Below are 16781 nucleotides of genomic sequence, written 5' to 3' on the forward strand. Positions count from 1 at the left end.
ACTTAATGACAGGAAGTGAGCAGATTATGCATAAGAGGGATTAATAGCGATTATATTTTCACTGCATTAAATTGAGAAGGCTTCTTTTTTCTTTTCTGTTAATGCTAAGACCTTTGAATTAAAGGAGATTTATTTCCTTCCATCTCATCAAGCTACCCAGCTCTGTTTCACAAGATTCAGTCGGGTCTACACTTGTTGGCTATCACATAGGACCTGAAATTGGGACCAGAGAATCCAAGTGTTTTATGTGCCTCCTGTCAAGAAAAGCTGGTTTCTAATTGTTCCTATAGAATATTTTGCTTAAACTATAGAATGTGTTAGGGATATGTTGCCACTTAAATAACAGGAGATTACATGAACACAGAGAAGTGTAAATCAAGCTTAGCTTCAATTCCGTTGCATTGCTGAAAGTGAAGATTTTGCTCCCAGTTTTCCTTTTATTCTGATTCTTTCCTCTTCTGCCAATGAAGAGATTTCCTTGCTATAGGGATGAGATTTTTGCGAAAGAGATCGCTTTACTTTTGGCACTGGCATGCTGTCAGGTAGTAGTGACAGACAAAAGTTTTATAAAATGCCCTGATTTGTTTGACGTGGGAACAATTTGAGAAGTGAGACTTTAAAACAGGACTGATTGCTTGGAGCAAATGTATTGAATTGTAACATGCCAAGGGCTTGGAGCCAGAGATCTACAGTTTTGAAATTTAGGGCTAGGCAGCTGCTGTTTTGCATTTATATATTTCTATTTTCAATCTGTATTTCAATTAGTTTTTGTCTCATGAAGAATCGCAGAGTCTTGCCTATAGGAAATTCTGTAAAATATATAAATTATCTGGGGATGTATATAATTAAGAATATGTATCTGAGTGTCATATACAGTTCCATAAATTGATAAATCTGTATTCTGATATAATTTATAGCTGCCACAACAATTAATTCATCTTTTGAGACTTAGGATCAAATTTATAATAGACTGTGTTGGTTGAATATTGGAAGGAAAAAATTGTGAATAATTACTAGATATTGGGGCTTAGGGTTGGTGTGACTGTATTTGATTTTTTTTAGTTTTCATGAATTCAGAAATGTTGTATCTGTAAGTCAAAACATGTATTCTCCATGAAATACTTTTGTTTGTCCCGCTAATGAAGCTTAAATATTAAGCAACATTAACATACTTGGATACTTAGCAACCATTAGATACCTCATGAATAATCTATAGATTCATTTGTGGTGTTTGTTATTGTATTATTGTCATTGCCTAGGAGCTCCAGTCATGGACCAGGACCTCATTGTGCTAAGTGTTGTAGAAACACAGAACAAAAAGACAGTCACTGCCCCAAAAATGTTACCGTCTATGCATAAGGCAAATGGATACGGACCAGTGGGGCAGTACAAGTGAACAATGACGCACTATAGTCTAAATAAACAAGACAGACATAGGGTGGGGTAAGGATTATAACACACAAGCAGAGCGAACAGTGTCATGGCATCAAACCGAATGCTCGTGCCACGATTTTGGTTCCTTGGGTTTTTTGTTTTTTTGTTTTTGTGGGTGGGTTTACTTAGGAGGGGATCTGCTAAATGCCAAGAAAGGGGAAGGGGGTTAAGGAGGAGAGGGTGGAGGGGCAGGTGTGGAAAGAATATGAGGTACAGAGACTGTGGCACAGGGGAGGGTTGGGGCAAACAGCCAGTCATCCGAGGACAGAGAAAGTCAGAGAACTTTCTACAGTTTTGACTGGAGTGTCCAGTGGTCCCTGCTTTGTCTGCTTCTGCTCCTGTGGGGCTGGAGTCTGGCTGGCTGCTCTCTAGTTTTTACTCAAGGTAATATGGCAGGAGAAGGGGAGGCAGCACCTGGATCCTACTGCCCATAGAGTGTATGGGGAAGGGGAAGAGAGGTGTCTCTTCTGTACGGTCCCGGATCCAAAAGAGAGTAGGGGTAGAATATAGAAATATATTAAAATACCAGATAGATTTTCAAATAAAAGGATTGACTTATGAATGCTTCTCTCGCTCACTCACACACACACTTTTTAAATGTAAAAATTTACATCATTTTGTATTTTTCTGTGAATGGGTTAGGATCCCACTCTTAACAGATCACACTTGAAATCCAGACTTACTCCCTTCCTGGGGACTCCACACACAATAGTAGGTTGCAAAAAGGAAAGGAGTACTTGCGGCACGTTAGAGACTAACCAATTTATTTGAGCATAAGCTTTCGTGAGCTACAGCTCACTTCATCAGATGCATTCTGTGGAAAATACAGAAGATGTTTGTTTTTATACACACAAATCATGAAAAAATGGGTGTTTATCACTACAAAAGGTTTTCTCTCCCCCCACCCCACTCTCCTGCTGGTAATAGCTTATCTAAAGTGACCACTCTCCTTACAATGTGTATGATAATCGAGGTGGGCCATTTCCAGCACAAATCCAGGGTTTAACAAGAACTTCTGAAGAGGGGTGAAGGGTTAGGAAAACAAGGGGAAATAGGTTATAAACCTCAACCTAAGCTGTCTCTCTGAGATTGACTGTCTCTAGGTTTTGCTTCCAGGACCTCCTGTGTTCACAGAAGGGTGTTCCTACCTTTCATATATCCAGTTAATGAGTGGCACCTGCCACATAGAGCCTGTGGGACGTCAGCAGTTTGATAGATGGCCTTAATATCTGCTGATAGGATAGGTCAGCAGAGGAGTCTATCCATTCTGTTACACTGAGAAATACTGTTCAACCAGGTCACCAGTTAAATGTGATGTCAGCCTGGTCCATAGCACTCTTTTTGCACATCACAGAAAAACATCCAAATTTAGGATGCTTGATTTCTGCTCCTCTGCAAACCAGAACTAAAAGAGGAGGAATGTACTAGGTCAATGTGAAAGAGAATTAGCAGAGCTAAGCAAGAAAGCCTGCCCTCCTTATCTCTGTGTGTTCTCGGCATCCAGTTCTCGCATTTCCTAATTCTAGTTGTACAAGTTCTGGTATTCACCAAATAAATTCTTAGAACATAACTCTAGTATTGCCAGCTAAGAACCAAAATGACAGCACAGGAGGCTGGGAATTTGGCTTATAGTCTCCAAAGGATTAATTCAAAACCTTGAAAACATGGATGTCAAAGTGTATTCAATAAGATAGTGTTTGTATAAAATGAATAGTGTTACAGCCTATAGCTGGTACTATTATGGAAACTATATAGTTGCCTTTGTACTGTTAATTTTGTACTAGATGGGTGTACTATTTCTTTCCAAAGTTGGAGGGAGTGAGCTAACATGGAAATCAAGAAAAAAGTTAAAGGAATGCAGTTGTTCCTCTTAAGCCTCTGATTGTGAGGAGGGTGTGCACATCACAGTTAAAAGTCATTAGGGAATTTCAATGATTAGAAAAAGCAAACTATATTTAAGATGACCCACTTTAAAAAAATTCAGTCATCTCAGTGAGTACGTTTTTGTATGTGTCCCCCTCCAGGTGGTCTGGAGACCACACTACTATGCCTTGGTTATGAAGGGTGTGTTTGAATTGATTCAGTTTCTTTTTTGTTACATTTAATGCTAATGTATGGAGTAATATTATCATTTCCAGGAGAGCATCATCCAACTTCAAATTTTACCACAGTCTCTGACTTAACCTGTCTGGCATTCTAAATGGTTACTAGTAATCAGCTGTAGTGACATTCAGCCAATCAATGTGAGTTTGTGTTAATAGGGTTTACATTTCCCACTATGATAAATACTCCCGTTGTCACCAGGCTGATGGATTTGTCTGTCCCTTCCAGGTCTTTCAGTTCACGTTAATTCTCAGTACGCTCACACAAAAATGCATCCCTCATACAGAGGGTTTTTTTTTTCCTTTGTCTCTGATTGGGTTTTGTTTTTGTGGTTTTTTTTGTTTGTTTTTTAAAAAGGCTGTTACTGTTATATCTAGTAATTCCAACTCTTAAAACAACCCAATTGATTGGTTTTTGATATAAAAACTATTCAGGAGGAAATTGTGTAACAAAATAGGTAGCTGGAATCTGTGGGGTTTGGCACAGAGCTGCAGAAGAAAAGCCTGGCTGTAACACCCCCACAAGAAAAAAAACTTGACATTTTGGAAAAAAAATTATTGACCAGTGTGGACAGAGAACAGGAAGCCAAATAGCTTATTGCAAGCAAGCAGCATTCAGTCTCTTGCTGACCTTTAAATGCCACTTTGTGTCATGAGAAAGCCAAGGAAACTCTAATAAAGGGTGGTGGTGAGGGAAGCCGTTTGGGGAAAAAAAACCTCATTGACTTTCAGCTTTATAGCCTAACTATATGTATCTCATATAGTTTTACTCTTAATATTTTTTAAAGCACCTAAATGACTTAGGAACCTAATTCCTATTTTCAAAAGTGACTTAGGGCTAGATTTATAAAAGTGTTTAGGCCGCTAGTGAGATATTCAGGAGCTTCTAGGCACCTAACTCCCACTGATCTCAACTGAAGTTAGGCACCTAGGGCTAGACTCACAAAGGGGACTTAAACTCAGCATTGCAACACGTTACATTTAGGTGCCCTGCTGCCTAGTGCAATAAACTGTCCCGAGTTAAGTGCCTAGGCTCCCTGTACAATGCATGGGAAGAGTCAGCTGCCAAAGAATGGGATTCACAGAAGCCAGCAGGCTGAGAAGGGAGCTGCCTGAGCTAGCCAGCCCATAAAATATGCTGAGGAGAGGGATGGAGTCTAAGCCTAAACCCAAACCCCACCCTTCAAAGGTCAGACATTTCTTCCAAAAAAAAAAAAGGAGGTGATGGACCACAATTAGAGTTTGGTTGGTGAGCCAAAAAATCATCTGCTTAGAACTGTGGAAACCTGTGAGGTACATCAGAGAGTGATGGAAAAACTAAGGGAAAGATTTGTGACAGACACTGGCCTACACCTTCTCTGGTTGTTAATAAACTAAATTAAATGTCCACAGAAGAGTGTGTGTGTGTTTATCACAAGTTCCTATGGCAGCGCTCACTTAAAAGAATAGTAAGTATTGCAGCTGACAGTGGTTTAACTTTCAGTATGTGCTTAAGTGTTTTGTTGAATAGGAATGGATGTAAGTACATCCTTAAAGTTCACCATATGCTTAAGGACTTTGCTGAATTGGGGCCTAAATTCACTGCTGACATAAGCTGGCACAACTCTTTCAGGGCATTTGTATCTGCTTGTGCCAACAGTAAGTGTTCCCTGGCTGTATTCAGAAAAAAAATAAAATTTGGGCTAATACAAATGTAAGATTTCTTTTCCTTTAATATATTCTGTTGTTTTGAACAATGAGCAAAAGCTCTATAACAGCCCCACACTTGCACAGTCTGTGACTGTAAAAGTTGGAAGATGTTTTAAAATGTCTTTATTAATGTACTTCATTGATATCTGATGCTCTACTGGCTTTTATAATACAGGGAAATGCAAAGGTTGAAGGGACTAAATTTGATAGTCTTTTCACAGCATGTTCACAATCAAAAATGTATTATTCAATGGAATAAAAATCAAGGATAAAGGGCTTGATTTTTTCTGACAACCTCGGCAGACAGTTGCAATTATGAAGATTGATTCTGCTTTACACTGGTGAAAATCAAGAATAATTCATGTGAAGTCAATGTAGTGACAATAGCATAACATAATAGTAAGTGTGAGGTAATTTGGGCAAAAAGTGTGTGCAAATAAAGTAATTGTATTTGCACATAGTTAATTTTACGTGTGTGTGTGTGCGCACGCACGCGTACACGTTCTCAATAACTGCATACCTAAACTGTCTGAAAATCAAGCCCCCAATCTATTGTTTCTAAAGGAAGTCAACACAGGGCCTGATCCTATTCCCATTGAAATCAATGGAAAGACGCCTGATTAATGGGAAATAGATCAGATCCAGAGTAAGAGTCTGGTCTTGGCACAGCCCTTCTCACGTGGTTAGTCCTCCGCATACAAGGGTATATGTTCTACAGAAGCTAAAGAATATGACTTGCCTGTGTGAGGAGTACTTGAGTGAGTAGAGGTCTACAAGATCAACCCCTAGATTATCTTTCTATCCAGATTTGGGTAAAGTTCTTTTGACAAAGGGTGGGATTTTCAAAAGTCCCCAGTATTTGCCATACTCTGCTCCCCGTGAAGACAATGGAAGTTTGACTTCAATCTGAGCAGAGTTAGGCCAGCAGTGAATGCTTTTGAAAATCACACTCAAGCATCAATTGGATTTATTCTTAGACTTGGCTCTCAGAAACACACAGAAATGAATTGGGCTAGTTCCTTACTTATTTTTTTCTTACTGTTTTCTTTTAGCTTAATTCTGTGTTGGTACATGTTAATGTTGTGGTTTTTCCCCCCTGACTTCTCTTCAGAAATATTAACTAGTTTAAAACAAAATCCAGCCTATAAAATATTTTTTCATGTATTTTCTTTCCAGAGTGCTCTGTTCAACAAAAAGATTCTGGTGGTTGTTTACCAAGAGTATGACCTTGGATCAAATGCAGTGTCAGTTTAATATTGGATAAGTCCTCTGTTGCTGATAATATTCTGTACTTGCAGAGGAGATAGAGCTGAAGATCTGAATTGTCATTTTAGTCTCTATTAGCAAGATTCCCCACCTTTTGACACATTCAACAAAAACTTAGAAAACATAAAGTAGGGCTAAAACTGGTTTTCTTCAGTCTTTCTCTAAGAGTGCAAAAAAGGAAACTTCTTTATATTCTACTGTCTGTAGGGTAGCATATACTTAGGAGTAAACATACTCAATTATATAGAGCCAGACACAACAGACACAGTATCCAAGGACACAGAGACGCTGCAGGTTACAGATGAGATTGATCTATCCGCTGTTGCCTAGCAGATACAGCCGACGATAGAGTATGTTCACCTGTAAGGCTATGTCCTCACTACAGTGTCACTACAGCTGTGGCACTAAAAGTTGTGCAGTGTAGCCACTGTTTGTTGGCTCTCCTGCCAGCAAAAAACTTCCACCCCCAATGAGCGGCATTTGCGTTGTCAGCAGGAGAGTGCTCCTGCGGACAACTCGCTGTTCACACTGGCACTTGTCGTGGCAAAACTTCTGTCTTTCGAGGGGGGGTTAACAACTCTGAAAGACAAAAGTTTTGTTGTTCAATTGCTAGTGTACACATAACCTAGAAGATGGCTTTGCTGCATATTTATTAAAAGCCCATGCTATAGGCTGCGTGTTTGTTGAATAGGTACAAAGGTTGAGAAACCCTATTAAAAAATTCAGAGAAATCAGCATGAAAAAGATAGATGATGATCTAACCCCCCTGTAAACGCAGGTTATAGTCCATGAGAGAAGACTTATATAGTATACTAGTACCAGGGACTTCCTGTGCCAGCTATATTTGTCCAGCCTGGAGGTCGACTGTATAGGAAGCAATCTACATAGTAATAAAGTGGCCTGCAGCCAGTCCACCCAGAATTCCTATTTAAGTCCATGCTAGGTCAATGTGAATAGTAGATGCAGAATCAGACCCAAATTAATCCTGTACAAGTAGCATCTGAGTTCTCTTTCATAGCGTATTATGGTGTCTGAAACACACAGAACTTTATTGAGCAGTCAAAAACATGTGTGCCATGTTTCCTCTTGTATTGTTTTTTTCCTATCTGATCCAGCTCTTCATTTCAGTGGAGGTCTCCTTAAAACTTCACAGACTAGCACTGGGCTGTTGCAGTTTCCATATCTTGAAGAGGAATTCTGCTCTCCACACAGACCGATAGTGCTATGGCAACCAAGTTTCACTTATTTTCACCAGTGATGAATCTGACCTGTGATGTTTACACATAGACTCTTGGCTGAAAGTATGGATGGCCTAATTAGGGAACCAAGAAACTGAGATAAAACCTTTTCTGAATCAGCTGCCACCACATGCCAGTATTTTGTTTGATGTGATTTCTGCTCAGAACCTGCTGTGTATATTTATTCTTCCTTTTTTGTGCTCTCTTCTCTGAGCTATCCCAACTGTTGTGGAAGAAGATGTGCTGTCAAGCCAAGCAATTAAAAATAGTGTAAGTGTAGTGCTGGTGAAAGGTGCCAGAATGATGACCCCCTCCGCCCCCCCCCCAAAAAAAGAGTAGTTCTCTATCCACAGAATAGATACAGCATGGGCAGCAACATTGCAAGCTTCCCCAGGTTGCTAATGTGTATGAGTCGTGAGCTGGAGGGTGCCATCATTTATGTGAGAAGATAGTTCATTATCTCTGCATCCTTGACCTTGTTGCTTAGATTGTCAGCTTGTGATAACCATTGTGTTGTCGACATATGTCTAGTAGGAAATGGATTCTGTTTTATTCTATGTAGGTTCTTTACCACCCTCATCAATGTAATATTGAAGCAGCCTTCCAGTACTGTGTTAAAGAATGTGACTAATATATATCATGTGGTGTTCATTTTCTCTCTTATCTTTTCCCCAGGGAGGAAATTGTGTGTTCAGTGCAGTGCTTTGGTAGTTTGCTTTTTCAGAAAACATAGTATGTCCGTGATGTTATGTATGTGTTTGAGTTTGAGAGGGGAAGGTTGAAGAAGTGTGCCTTGAACTTGGAGTAGAGGGTGGTGAGATTTGTGATGGTCCTTAGTCTCTATTGGTGTTTGTTCCATGACCTCAGACCAGCCCCCAAGAAAGCTCTGTCTCCTGCACAAATGATTTATACTTATGGTAGAAATTTCCATAGTGCTGAGGAGTGGAGTTGCTGACTATGATCCTCGTTCTGGAATTTTAGGTGATATTTCAATACTCTCGGTGACACCATAAGGGATTGACATGTTAACATGCTGCATGCAGTTCATGGTGGAAAAGAGATGGTCAAAAACATTTTCTTTTAATTTTGTGCATTTTTCCTCACTATTTACCATCAAAACTTCTGTAGATGAAAACAGAAAAAAATGATTGTCAAGTTTTGGAAAATATGTTTTCCAAGCAGCATTACAGCTGGTTAGAAAGTGGATGAAATGAAATTTCATGCATCAAAACTCATGAACATTTTCAAGAATTTTTGTTTTAATGACCAGTTGTGTGCATTTGTGTGTGTGTACAGCCCCCATTTCCAAATATAGAAATAGAGTCCTGATCCACAACCCAGTAGGAATTTTTCCATTGACTTCAATGAGCTTTGGATCCATCCCTAAGAAAAGCCATCTTACATCTAAACATTTTCACGCTATGCATTTAGAAACAGGCCCCAGTGCTGCTCTGATCTAAACCTGTGTAAATCTAGTCAGCGGCGCTACTCTGGATCTGATTTGGTTCTTGCCTACACCTATGTAAATCAGAAATAACTCCATTCAAGTCAAAAGGAGTTATACTAGTGTAAAAGATGCATAGATGAGTAGAGAATCAGGCCTTCTGGATTTACACTGACAGCAAAATTTGGCCCAAGATATAATTTGCAGCATGATATATGGGCAGTTAAATATTTAATTCTGATTTAGAATAAAATATGTTCTCAGGAATCCTAAAGATTCCTTATTTATATTTTAAATGTGGCTTAAAATATATTTGCCTGACCACAAAGATACAGAATTCATTTTCTAAGTATAAAAAGAAAATGTTCCCAACTACGGTTCTATAAATTGTATCGGGGTTGACTGTTTCTTTCTAAATATTAATATAAGTTTAGTCTGTTGCAACTTTCACCCCCTTCTGAATGGGCTTACTATATGTCAGTTGATCTTTGAAAAATGGCCTTATATTGTACAGTTTGCAATGTGGCAAGTTTAGCAGGGGATTATACACAATCACTCAGAGCATTGTCTCAATTTAAGGGTAATTGGGTGTAATGGGTTTTTTTCTGCTTCTTCCTCATAGTCTTTAAAAAGTGATTGTGACCCAGTTATACATCTACTTACAGGGCTTTGCAACAGCTCCAAATTCCCCTTCAGTGAATTCACGTTCCATTACGCTGGGTCCATCGCTATCTCTTGGCAACATTTCAGGAATGACTGCCAACCCAGAAATTAAAAAACGCAGAGCACCTCCTCCACCAGTGGCAACACCCCTTTTGCAAACTATGGAGACAAGTGGAGTGGCAAAGACAGCAATGCAGGTAAGAATGATATAAGGAAATGCAGAGTTGCTAAATGCACTGACTAGAGCCAATCCATAAATGGAGTTAGAAATAAATCCCCTTGATTGGATGCTCTGGTCAGCCAGCAAAACTTTTCAATAACTCCAGTGAGGACTCTTGTTGAATGCTGTTGGAGCTTTGAATGTACTCACTCACCTCAATTGCTAGAACTGCCCCCCCTTCCTAAAGCTCCATTCTAACTCTGTCAGCACCCTTCTAATTAAGCTATTTTTTGTTGGGCTAAATCCTAAAAGGCCAAGGGCTGCTCTTCCATAATAGAATTATCCAGAACTGATGTTATCCAGAGCCTTGGTTCCGCCTCCAGTGCACAGGCCAGCACTGGTGTGCTAGAAGACGTATGCTGTTCTAGGTTATGTCCCCAACAAAATGGGAGGCAGATTGTCTGTCTGAATAATAATCTGTTTTCCGGTTTGCTTCTAGGACAGCACAGGTGCCTGTTGCCCCATTTGTGACGCTTGTGGCAAAGCCACAAGTGACCCCTGAATAGAGAATAAATACCTGGGAGAGGAAATTTTGCAACATAAAAACAATGGGACTGAACAGTGAATTATTATGCTGATGTTGTTGCTGTTTTTATTTCTTAGGTTAATTTTAATGATAAGAATGAGCTGATGTGAGTAGTTATTGCAGGAGTTTACCCATCAGGTGATCAGAAAATAACAGTATTGTACTTTAAATGCCTTATCAGATACAAGGCTGTACAGACAGGGTTGCTATACCAAGGTCCTGTTTACGCAGCAGAAGCTGTGCCCAGGCTAGCCTGCCTGAACTAGCTTAAATCTAGCTAGCGCCAGTAACAACAGCAGCGAAACCAGTGCAGCCTGGGCTTCAGTGCGAGTAGTACAAGCACAGCACTCACTGTGGGTACATAATTGTGTCCCTGTCCTTCTGCAAAGCTCTCACTGCACTGTCTTCACGTGCTGTTTCTACCTGTGTGAGGTAGATTCAGGTTAATGCGGGTAGACTAGCCCATGCGCACACACACATCACTTTCATTTGGTTCTCTTCCCCTTCCACACTCACCCACCCCTAACATTCCATGATTGATACCTATGATTGACAGTACCAAATTTCCCATTGTTATAGCTTTTCTGGTAAAAATGTGATATGTATGACATAACATTAAGATTTCTTCTAGAACGTGGATAGGTGCTTTTTACTAACATCCCTTACCATGCATTTTACAGCAGCAACATACCTTGTGTTGCAGTATTTGGTGCATTGTGTATTTTTTTTAATTTCTTTCGGCTTCCATGTTAATAAATAATTTGATGCCCCTAAAATTAAACATTCATTATGTTCATGAAACATGGATATTTCTGAACGAATGTTATGGCATTTTATAAGAAGTTTACACAAGTATAATCACAATATAAAGGCTACACTGTTTCAAGCTTATCTTCATTTAATATGTCATTTACATTTTTTATTTTGGAGCACAGAAACCTTTTCAGCATGCTAACATTCCCAGTTTCAGTATTGTTTTCACATCACTAAAAGTACTGTTTCTGGATTGTCTGGGAACTAATATTTCTGTTGTTTGTTGAAAGTGGACATACAATACATCAAGTTAGTTATAATTTTTTTCTTTAAAAGAAAAAAAATGGTAGAAGGAAAACAGATGCTTGATTGAATACGGATCATATATTTTCCATATAATAGTGGTAATTTGGGACACTAGAAATGTCTTTCCTAGTTTACAAAGTCAATAAAGTTGAAGTACTGTAGATTATCAGATCAATTGTTTGAGTTCATCTGAGTGCTTCTTTGTCCTATTTTTGATGGGGAAAGGACATCCCTATGAAAACAATTGTGCAGTTCAAGACCGCAAACATGGGTAATGTGCTTCTGAAGTGCCTTGTTTGGCAAGCTGTTCACAACCTGTACTGTAGAAGATGATCCAACATAACTGTAAGGAATCCAGCAGAAATGAACCAACAATTCCATGAAGCAGTTGAAACCTGAGAAAAAAGATTAGTTATTTGATGTTGCATGGTAAGGTAGCAACAAGAGCATTGTTTATACAGAAACGCAAACAGTGCTAACCTTATCTACGTGCAGATTATCCAGTTTGCTGTGAAAATAGAATAAAAAATCTCAGGGTGTTAGTTTATTTCTATAGTTTATGGGAAAGAATTAACAAATGTATTTTTTTTTAGGGAAGAACGTCAATTCCTTATTAATGGACTTCCTTCCATAAAAAGATAAGATGTTTGTTTAGAAATCTTTATTTATGTGCAACTGTTACTAACAGGAAGATCCTGCAAAAGGAGAACATGTTTATTTCCAGTGAAGCTAGCAGATTATTAGAAAATGAGAATGGTAGTGTTCTGAACTTGAAAAGGATTTTTATCTTTAAACTGAATCCGTTTCCCTAAAAGCAGTATAGAAAAATGGTACTGGAGGCACAGCAAATAAACTTACCCTGACCCCCTTACCCACTATTTTTACCCACTATTAAGCTCTACGACATTTCATTTTTATAACAGTGTAGATAAATTAAGTGATGCATTTCTCATGTCTGTGCCTAGTGATTGCAATCTATAACAGCCATATGCAATGAGATTGAAATATACCTCATTAATTCTTTAGATTTTCTTCAATCATTTTTTCCAGATAGTCAGATAACTGCTTGCTATGTAATGTAATCATATCTTGACTGCTGTCTCCGTGGGTCTTACAATAATAGTTGACCTCTATGAGGGAAAGACCGCTGGAATGACCTGCCAAACATTTGCCTTCCAAGACTGGCTCACAGGTAGTATTTTCTCCTCATCCCGTTTTAAAAACCCCTACCAGAAAGTATTCATTTATATTCAGAGCATAATTAAGCAGTGTTCCAGACTGTGCAGAGCTTCCACTCAGTAATTTACAGTGTGGGGGGGAGGGGAGGATAAAGCCCAAGAAGGGAATCCAGTTGTCTCTTCCCTCAGGACATTTTTTGAAAGCATCTGCCATTTGATGCAATTTATTATAATGCAAAGTCCACAAAAACATATTCTTCATAAGTATCGTCGTGAGCCAGGGATAAAATAGCAGTCCCAGCAGGGAATATAGAGGATGGGATAGGCTGCCTCAGAAGCAGGGGAATCTTCCCCATCTTCAGTTCTGATATTGAGTTCACAGACCATTGAGATTAGTTTGCCAATTCATGCAAAGGCATTCTGTGAGGGCTCAGCAAAAGGTGAACCCCTTTTTCTAGCAGTCCTGTACACCCTCCAGAAACTTTAGTGATCCTGTTAATAGGGATGGTGGAAGCGTTCAATGGTGGAATTTTTGAAATTTCAGTAACAAATATTCAAGCCTTTTTGTTTTGACCAGCTCTACCAATTAGGAAATATTATTTGTTATTGACTCAGAGCCCAAAATGTTCTAAGTGCTGAGCTAAATGCAAAATGAAAAATATCCATGCCCCAGAGAGCTTATGGTAGAAGAGAAGTGGGGAAAACTGGACACACAGGGAAATCCAGAGGAGCCAGCTATGACTGGGGTTCCCTTACGCTAAGCACTCTGCAAATACAGTCCCCGCCCCAAAGACTGTGCAGTCTAAATAGACAAGAAAAACAAATGATGGGAGAAAGGTAGTACTATTACCCCACTGTATAGATGGTGAACTAAAGCACAGAGAGACTTGAGGGTATGTCTGTACTACAGCTGGGAGATGTAATTCCCAGCACGGGTAGATGTACAGGCACTAGCTTTGTTTGAGCTAATGCACTGCAGGGTAGCCGCCCATGCACAGTCCCACCCGACCCCCAGAAGTAAGTACTTGAGTGGTTAGCCTCAGCCTCTGGCCCAACCACGTTGTTATTTTAGGTGCTAGCTCAAGCAGAACTAGCATGTACCTGTACACAAATTCTGGGAAGCCTGGGAAACAAGCAGGGAGAACTGGAGGTCCTGGCACAGTCAAGGAATTATGATGTGATTGGAATAACAGAGACTTGGTGGGATAACTCACATGACTGGAGTACTGTCATGGATGGATATAAACTGTTCAGGAAGGACAAGCAGGGCAGAAAAGGTGGGGGAGTTGCATTGTATGTAAGAGAGCAGTATGACTGCTCAGAGCTCCGGTATGAAACTGCAGAAAAACCTGAGGGTCTCTGGATTAAGGTTAGAAGCATGAGCAACAAGGGTGGTGATGTGGTGGGAGTCTGCTATAGACCACCAGATCGGGGGATGAGGTGGACAAGGCTTTCTTCCGGCAACTAACAGAAGTTACTAGATCGTAGGCTCTGGTTCTTATGGGAGACCTCAATCACCCTGGTATCTGCTGGGAGAGCAATACAGCAGTGCACGGACAATCCAGGAAGTTTTTGGAAAGCGTAGGGGACAATTTCCTGGTGCAAGTGCTGGAGGAACCAACTAGGGGCAGAGCTCTTTTTGACCTGCTGCTCACAAACCAGGAAGAATGAGTAGGGGAAGCAAAAGTGGATGGGAACCTGGGAGGCAGTGACCATGAGATAGTCGAGTTCAGGATCCTGACACAGGGAAGACAGGAGAGCAGCAGAATACAGACCCTGGACTTCAGAAAAGCAGACTTTGACAACCTCAGGGAACTGATGGGCAGGATCCCTTGGGAGAACAACATGAGGGGGAAAGGAGTCCAGGAGAGCTGGCTGTATTTTAAAGAATCTTATTGAGGTTACAGGCACAAACCATCCCGATGTGTAGAAAGAATAGTAAATATGGCAGGCGACCAGCTTGGCTTAACAGTGAAATCCTTGCTGATCTTAAACACAAAAAAGAAGCTTACAAGAAGTGGAAGATTGGACAAATGACCAGGGAGGAGTATAAAAATATTGCTCGAGCATGCAGGAGTGAAATCAGGAAGGCCAAATCACACCTGGAGTTGCAGCTAGCAAAAGATGTTAAGAGTAAAAAGAAGGATCTATACAGGTATGTTAGCAACAAGAAGAAGGTCAATGAAAGTGTGGGCCCCTTACTGAATGGGGGAGGCAACCTAGTGACAGAGGATGTGGAAAAAGCTAATGTACTCAATGCTTTTTTTGCCTCTGTTTTCACAAACAAACAAGGTCAGCTCCCAGACTACTGCACTGGGCAGCACAGCATGGGGAGGAGGTGACCAGCCCTCTGTGAAGAAAGAAGTGGTTCGGGACTATTTAGAAAAGCTGGACGAGCACAAGTCCATGGGGCCAGATGCGTTACATCCGAGAGTGCTAAAGGAATTGGTGGATGTGATTGCACAGCCATTGGCCGTTATCTTTGAAAACTCATGGCAATTGGGGGAGGTCCCGGACGACTGGAAAAAGGCTAATGTAGTGCCCATCTTTAAAAAAGGGAAGGAGGAGGATCCTGGGAACTACAGGCCAGTCAGCCTCACCTCAGTCCCTGGAAAAATCATGGAGCAGGTCCTCAAGGAATGAATTCTGAAGCACTTAGAGGAGAGGAAAGTGATCAGGAACAGTCAGCATGGATTCACCAAGGGCAAGTTATGCCTGACTAATCTAATTGCCTTTTATGACGAGATAACTGGCTCTGTGGATGAGGGGAAAGCAGCGGACATGTTGTTCCTTGACTTTAGCAAAGCTTTTGACACTGTCTCCCACAGTATTCTTGCCAGTAAGTTAAAGTAGTATGGGCTGGATGAATGGACTATAAGGTGGATAGAAAGCTGACTAGATTGTCAGGCTCAATGGGTAGTGATCAATGGCTCCATGTCTAGCTGGCAGCTGGTATCAAGTGGAGTGCCCCAAGGGTTGGTCCTCGGGCCGGTTTTGTTTAATATCTTCATTAATGATCTGGAGGATGGTATGGAGAGCACCCTCAGCAAGTTTGCAGATGACACTAAACTGGGAGGAGAGGTAGATACACTGGAGAGTAGGGTTAGGCTACAGAGGCTTAGACAAATTAGAGGCTTGGGCCAAAAGAAATCTGATGAGGTTCAACAAGGACAAGTGCAGAGTCCTGCACTTAGGATGGAAGAATCCCATGCACTGCCACAAACTAGGGACTGAGTGGCTAGGCAGCAATTCTGCAGAAAAGGACCAAGGGGTGACAGTGGACGAGAAGCTGGATATGAGTCAACAGTGTGCCCTTGTTGCCAAGAAGGCCAATGGCATTTTGGGCTGTATAAGTAGGGGCATTGCCAGCAGATCGAGGGACATGATCATTCCCCTCTATTCGACATTGGTGAGTCCTCATCTGGAGTACTGTGTCCAGTTTTGGGCCCCACGCTACAAGAAGGATGTGGAAAAATTGGAAAGAGTCCAGCGGAGGGCAACAAAAATGATTAGGGGACTGGAACACATGACTTATGAGGCGAGGCTGAGGGAACTGGGATTGTTTAGTCTGCAGAAGAGAAGAATGAGGGGGGATTTGATAGCTGCTTTCAACTACCTGAAAGGGGGTTCCAAAGAGGATGGATCTAGACTGTTCTCAGTGGTAGGAGATGACAGAACAAGGAGTAATGGTCTCAAGTTGCAGTCGGGGAGGTTTAGGTTGGATATTAGGAAAAACTTTTTCACTAGGAGGGTGGTGAAATACTGGAATGCGTTACCTAGGGAGGTGGTGGAATCTCCTTCCTTAGAAGTTTTTAAGGCCTGGCTTGACAAAGCCCTGGCTGGGATGATTTAGTTGGGGATTGGTCCTGCTTTGAGCAGGGGGTTGGACTAGATGACCTCCTGAACTCCCTTTCAAGCCTGATATTCTATGATTCTATGATCTGCCCATGCTGGGGATTGCA

General features: G+C 40.8%; 1 protein-coding gene across 1 annotated transcript in view; it reads left to right on the top strand.

Annotated features, from left to right (window-relative positions):
• Nucleotides 1-16781, top strand: part of COBL (cordon-bleu WH2 repeat protein) — a 226790-nt gene that overhangs the window by 127877 nt on the left and 82132 nt on the right. Inside the window, 1 exon segment of the mRNA XM_077808716.1 lies at nt 9839-10033. Within this exon segment, the coding sequence (XP_077664842.1) occupies nt 9839-10033 (195 nt within the window).

The sequence above is a fragment of the Eretmochelys imbricata genome, chromosome 2 (genome assembly GCF_965152235.1).
Source record: "Eretmochelys imbricata isolate rEreImb1 chromosome 2, rEreImb1.hap1, whole genome shotgun sequence".
Lineage (NCBI taxonomy): Eukaryota > Metazoa > Chordata > Testudines > Cheloniidae > Eretmochelys > Eretmochelys imbricata.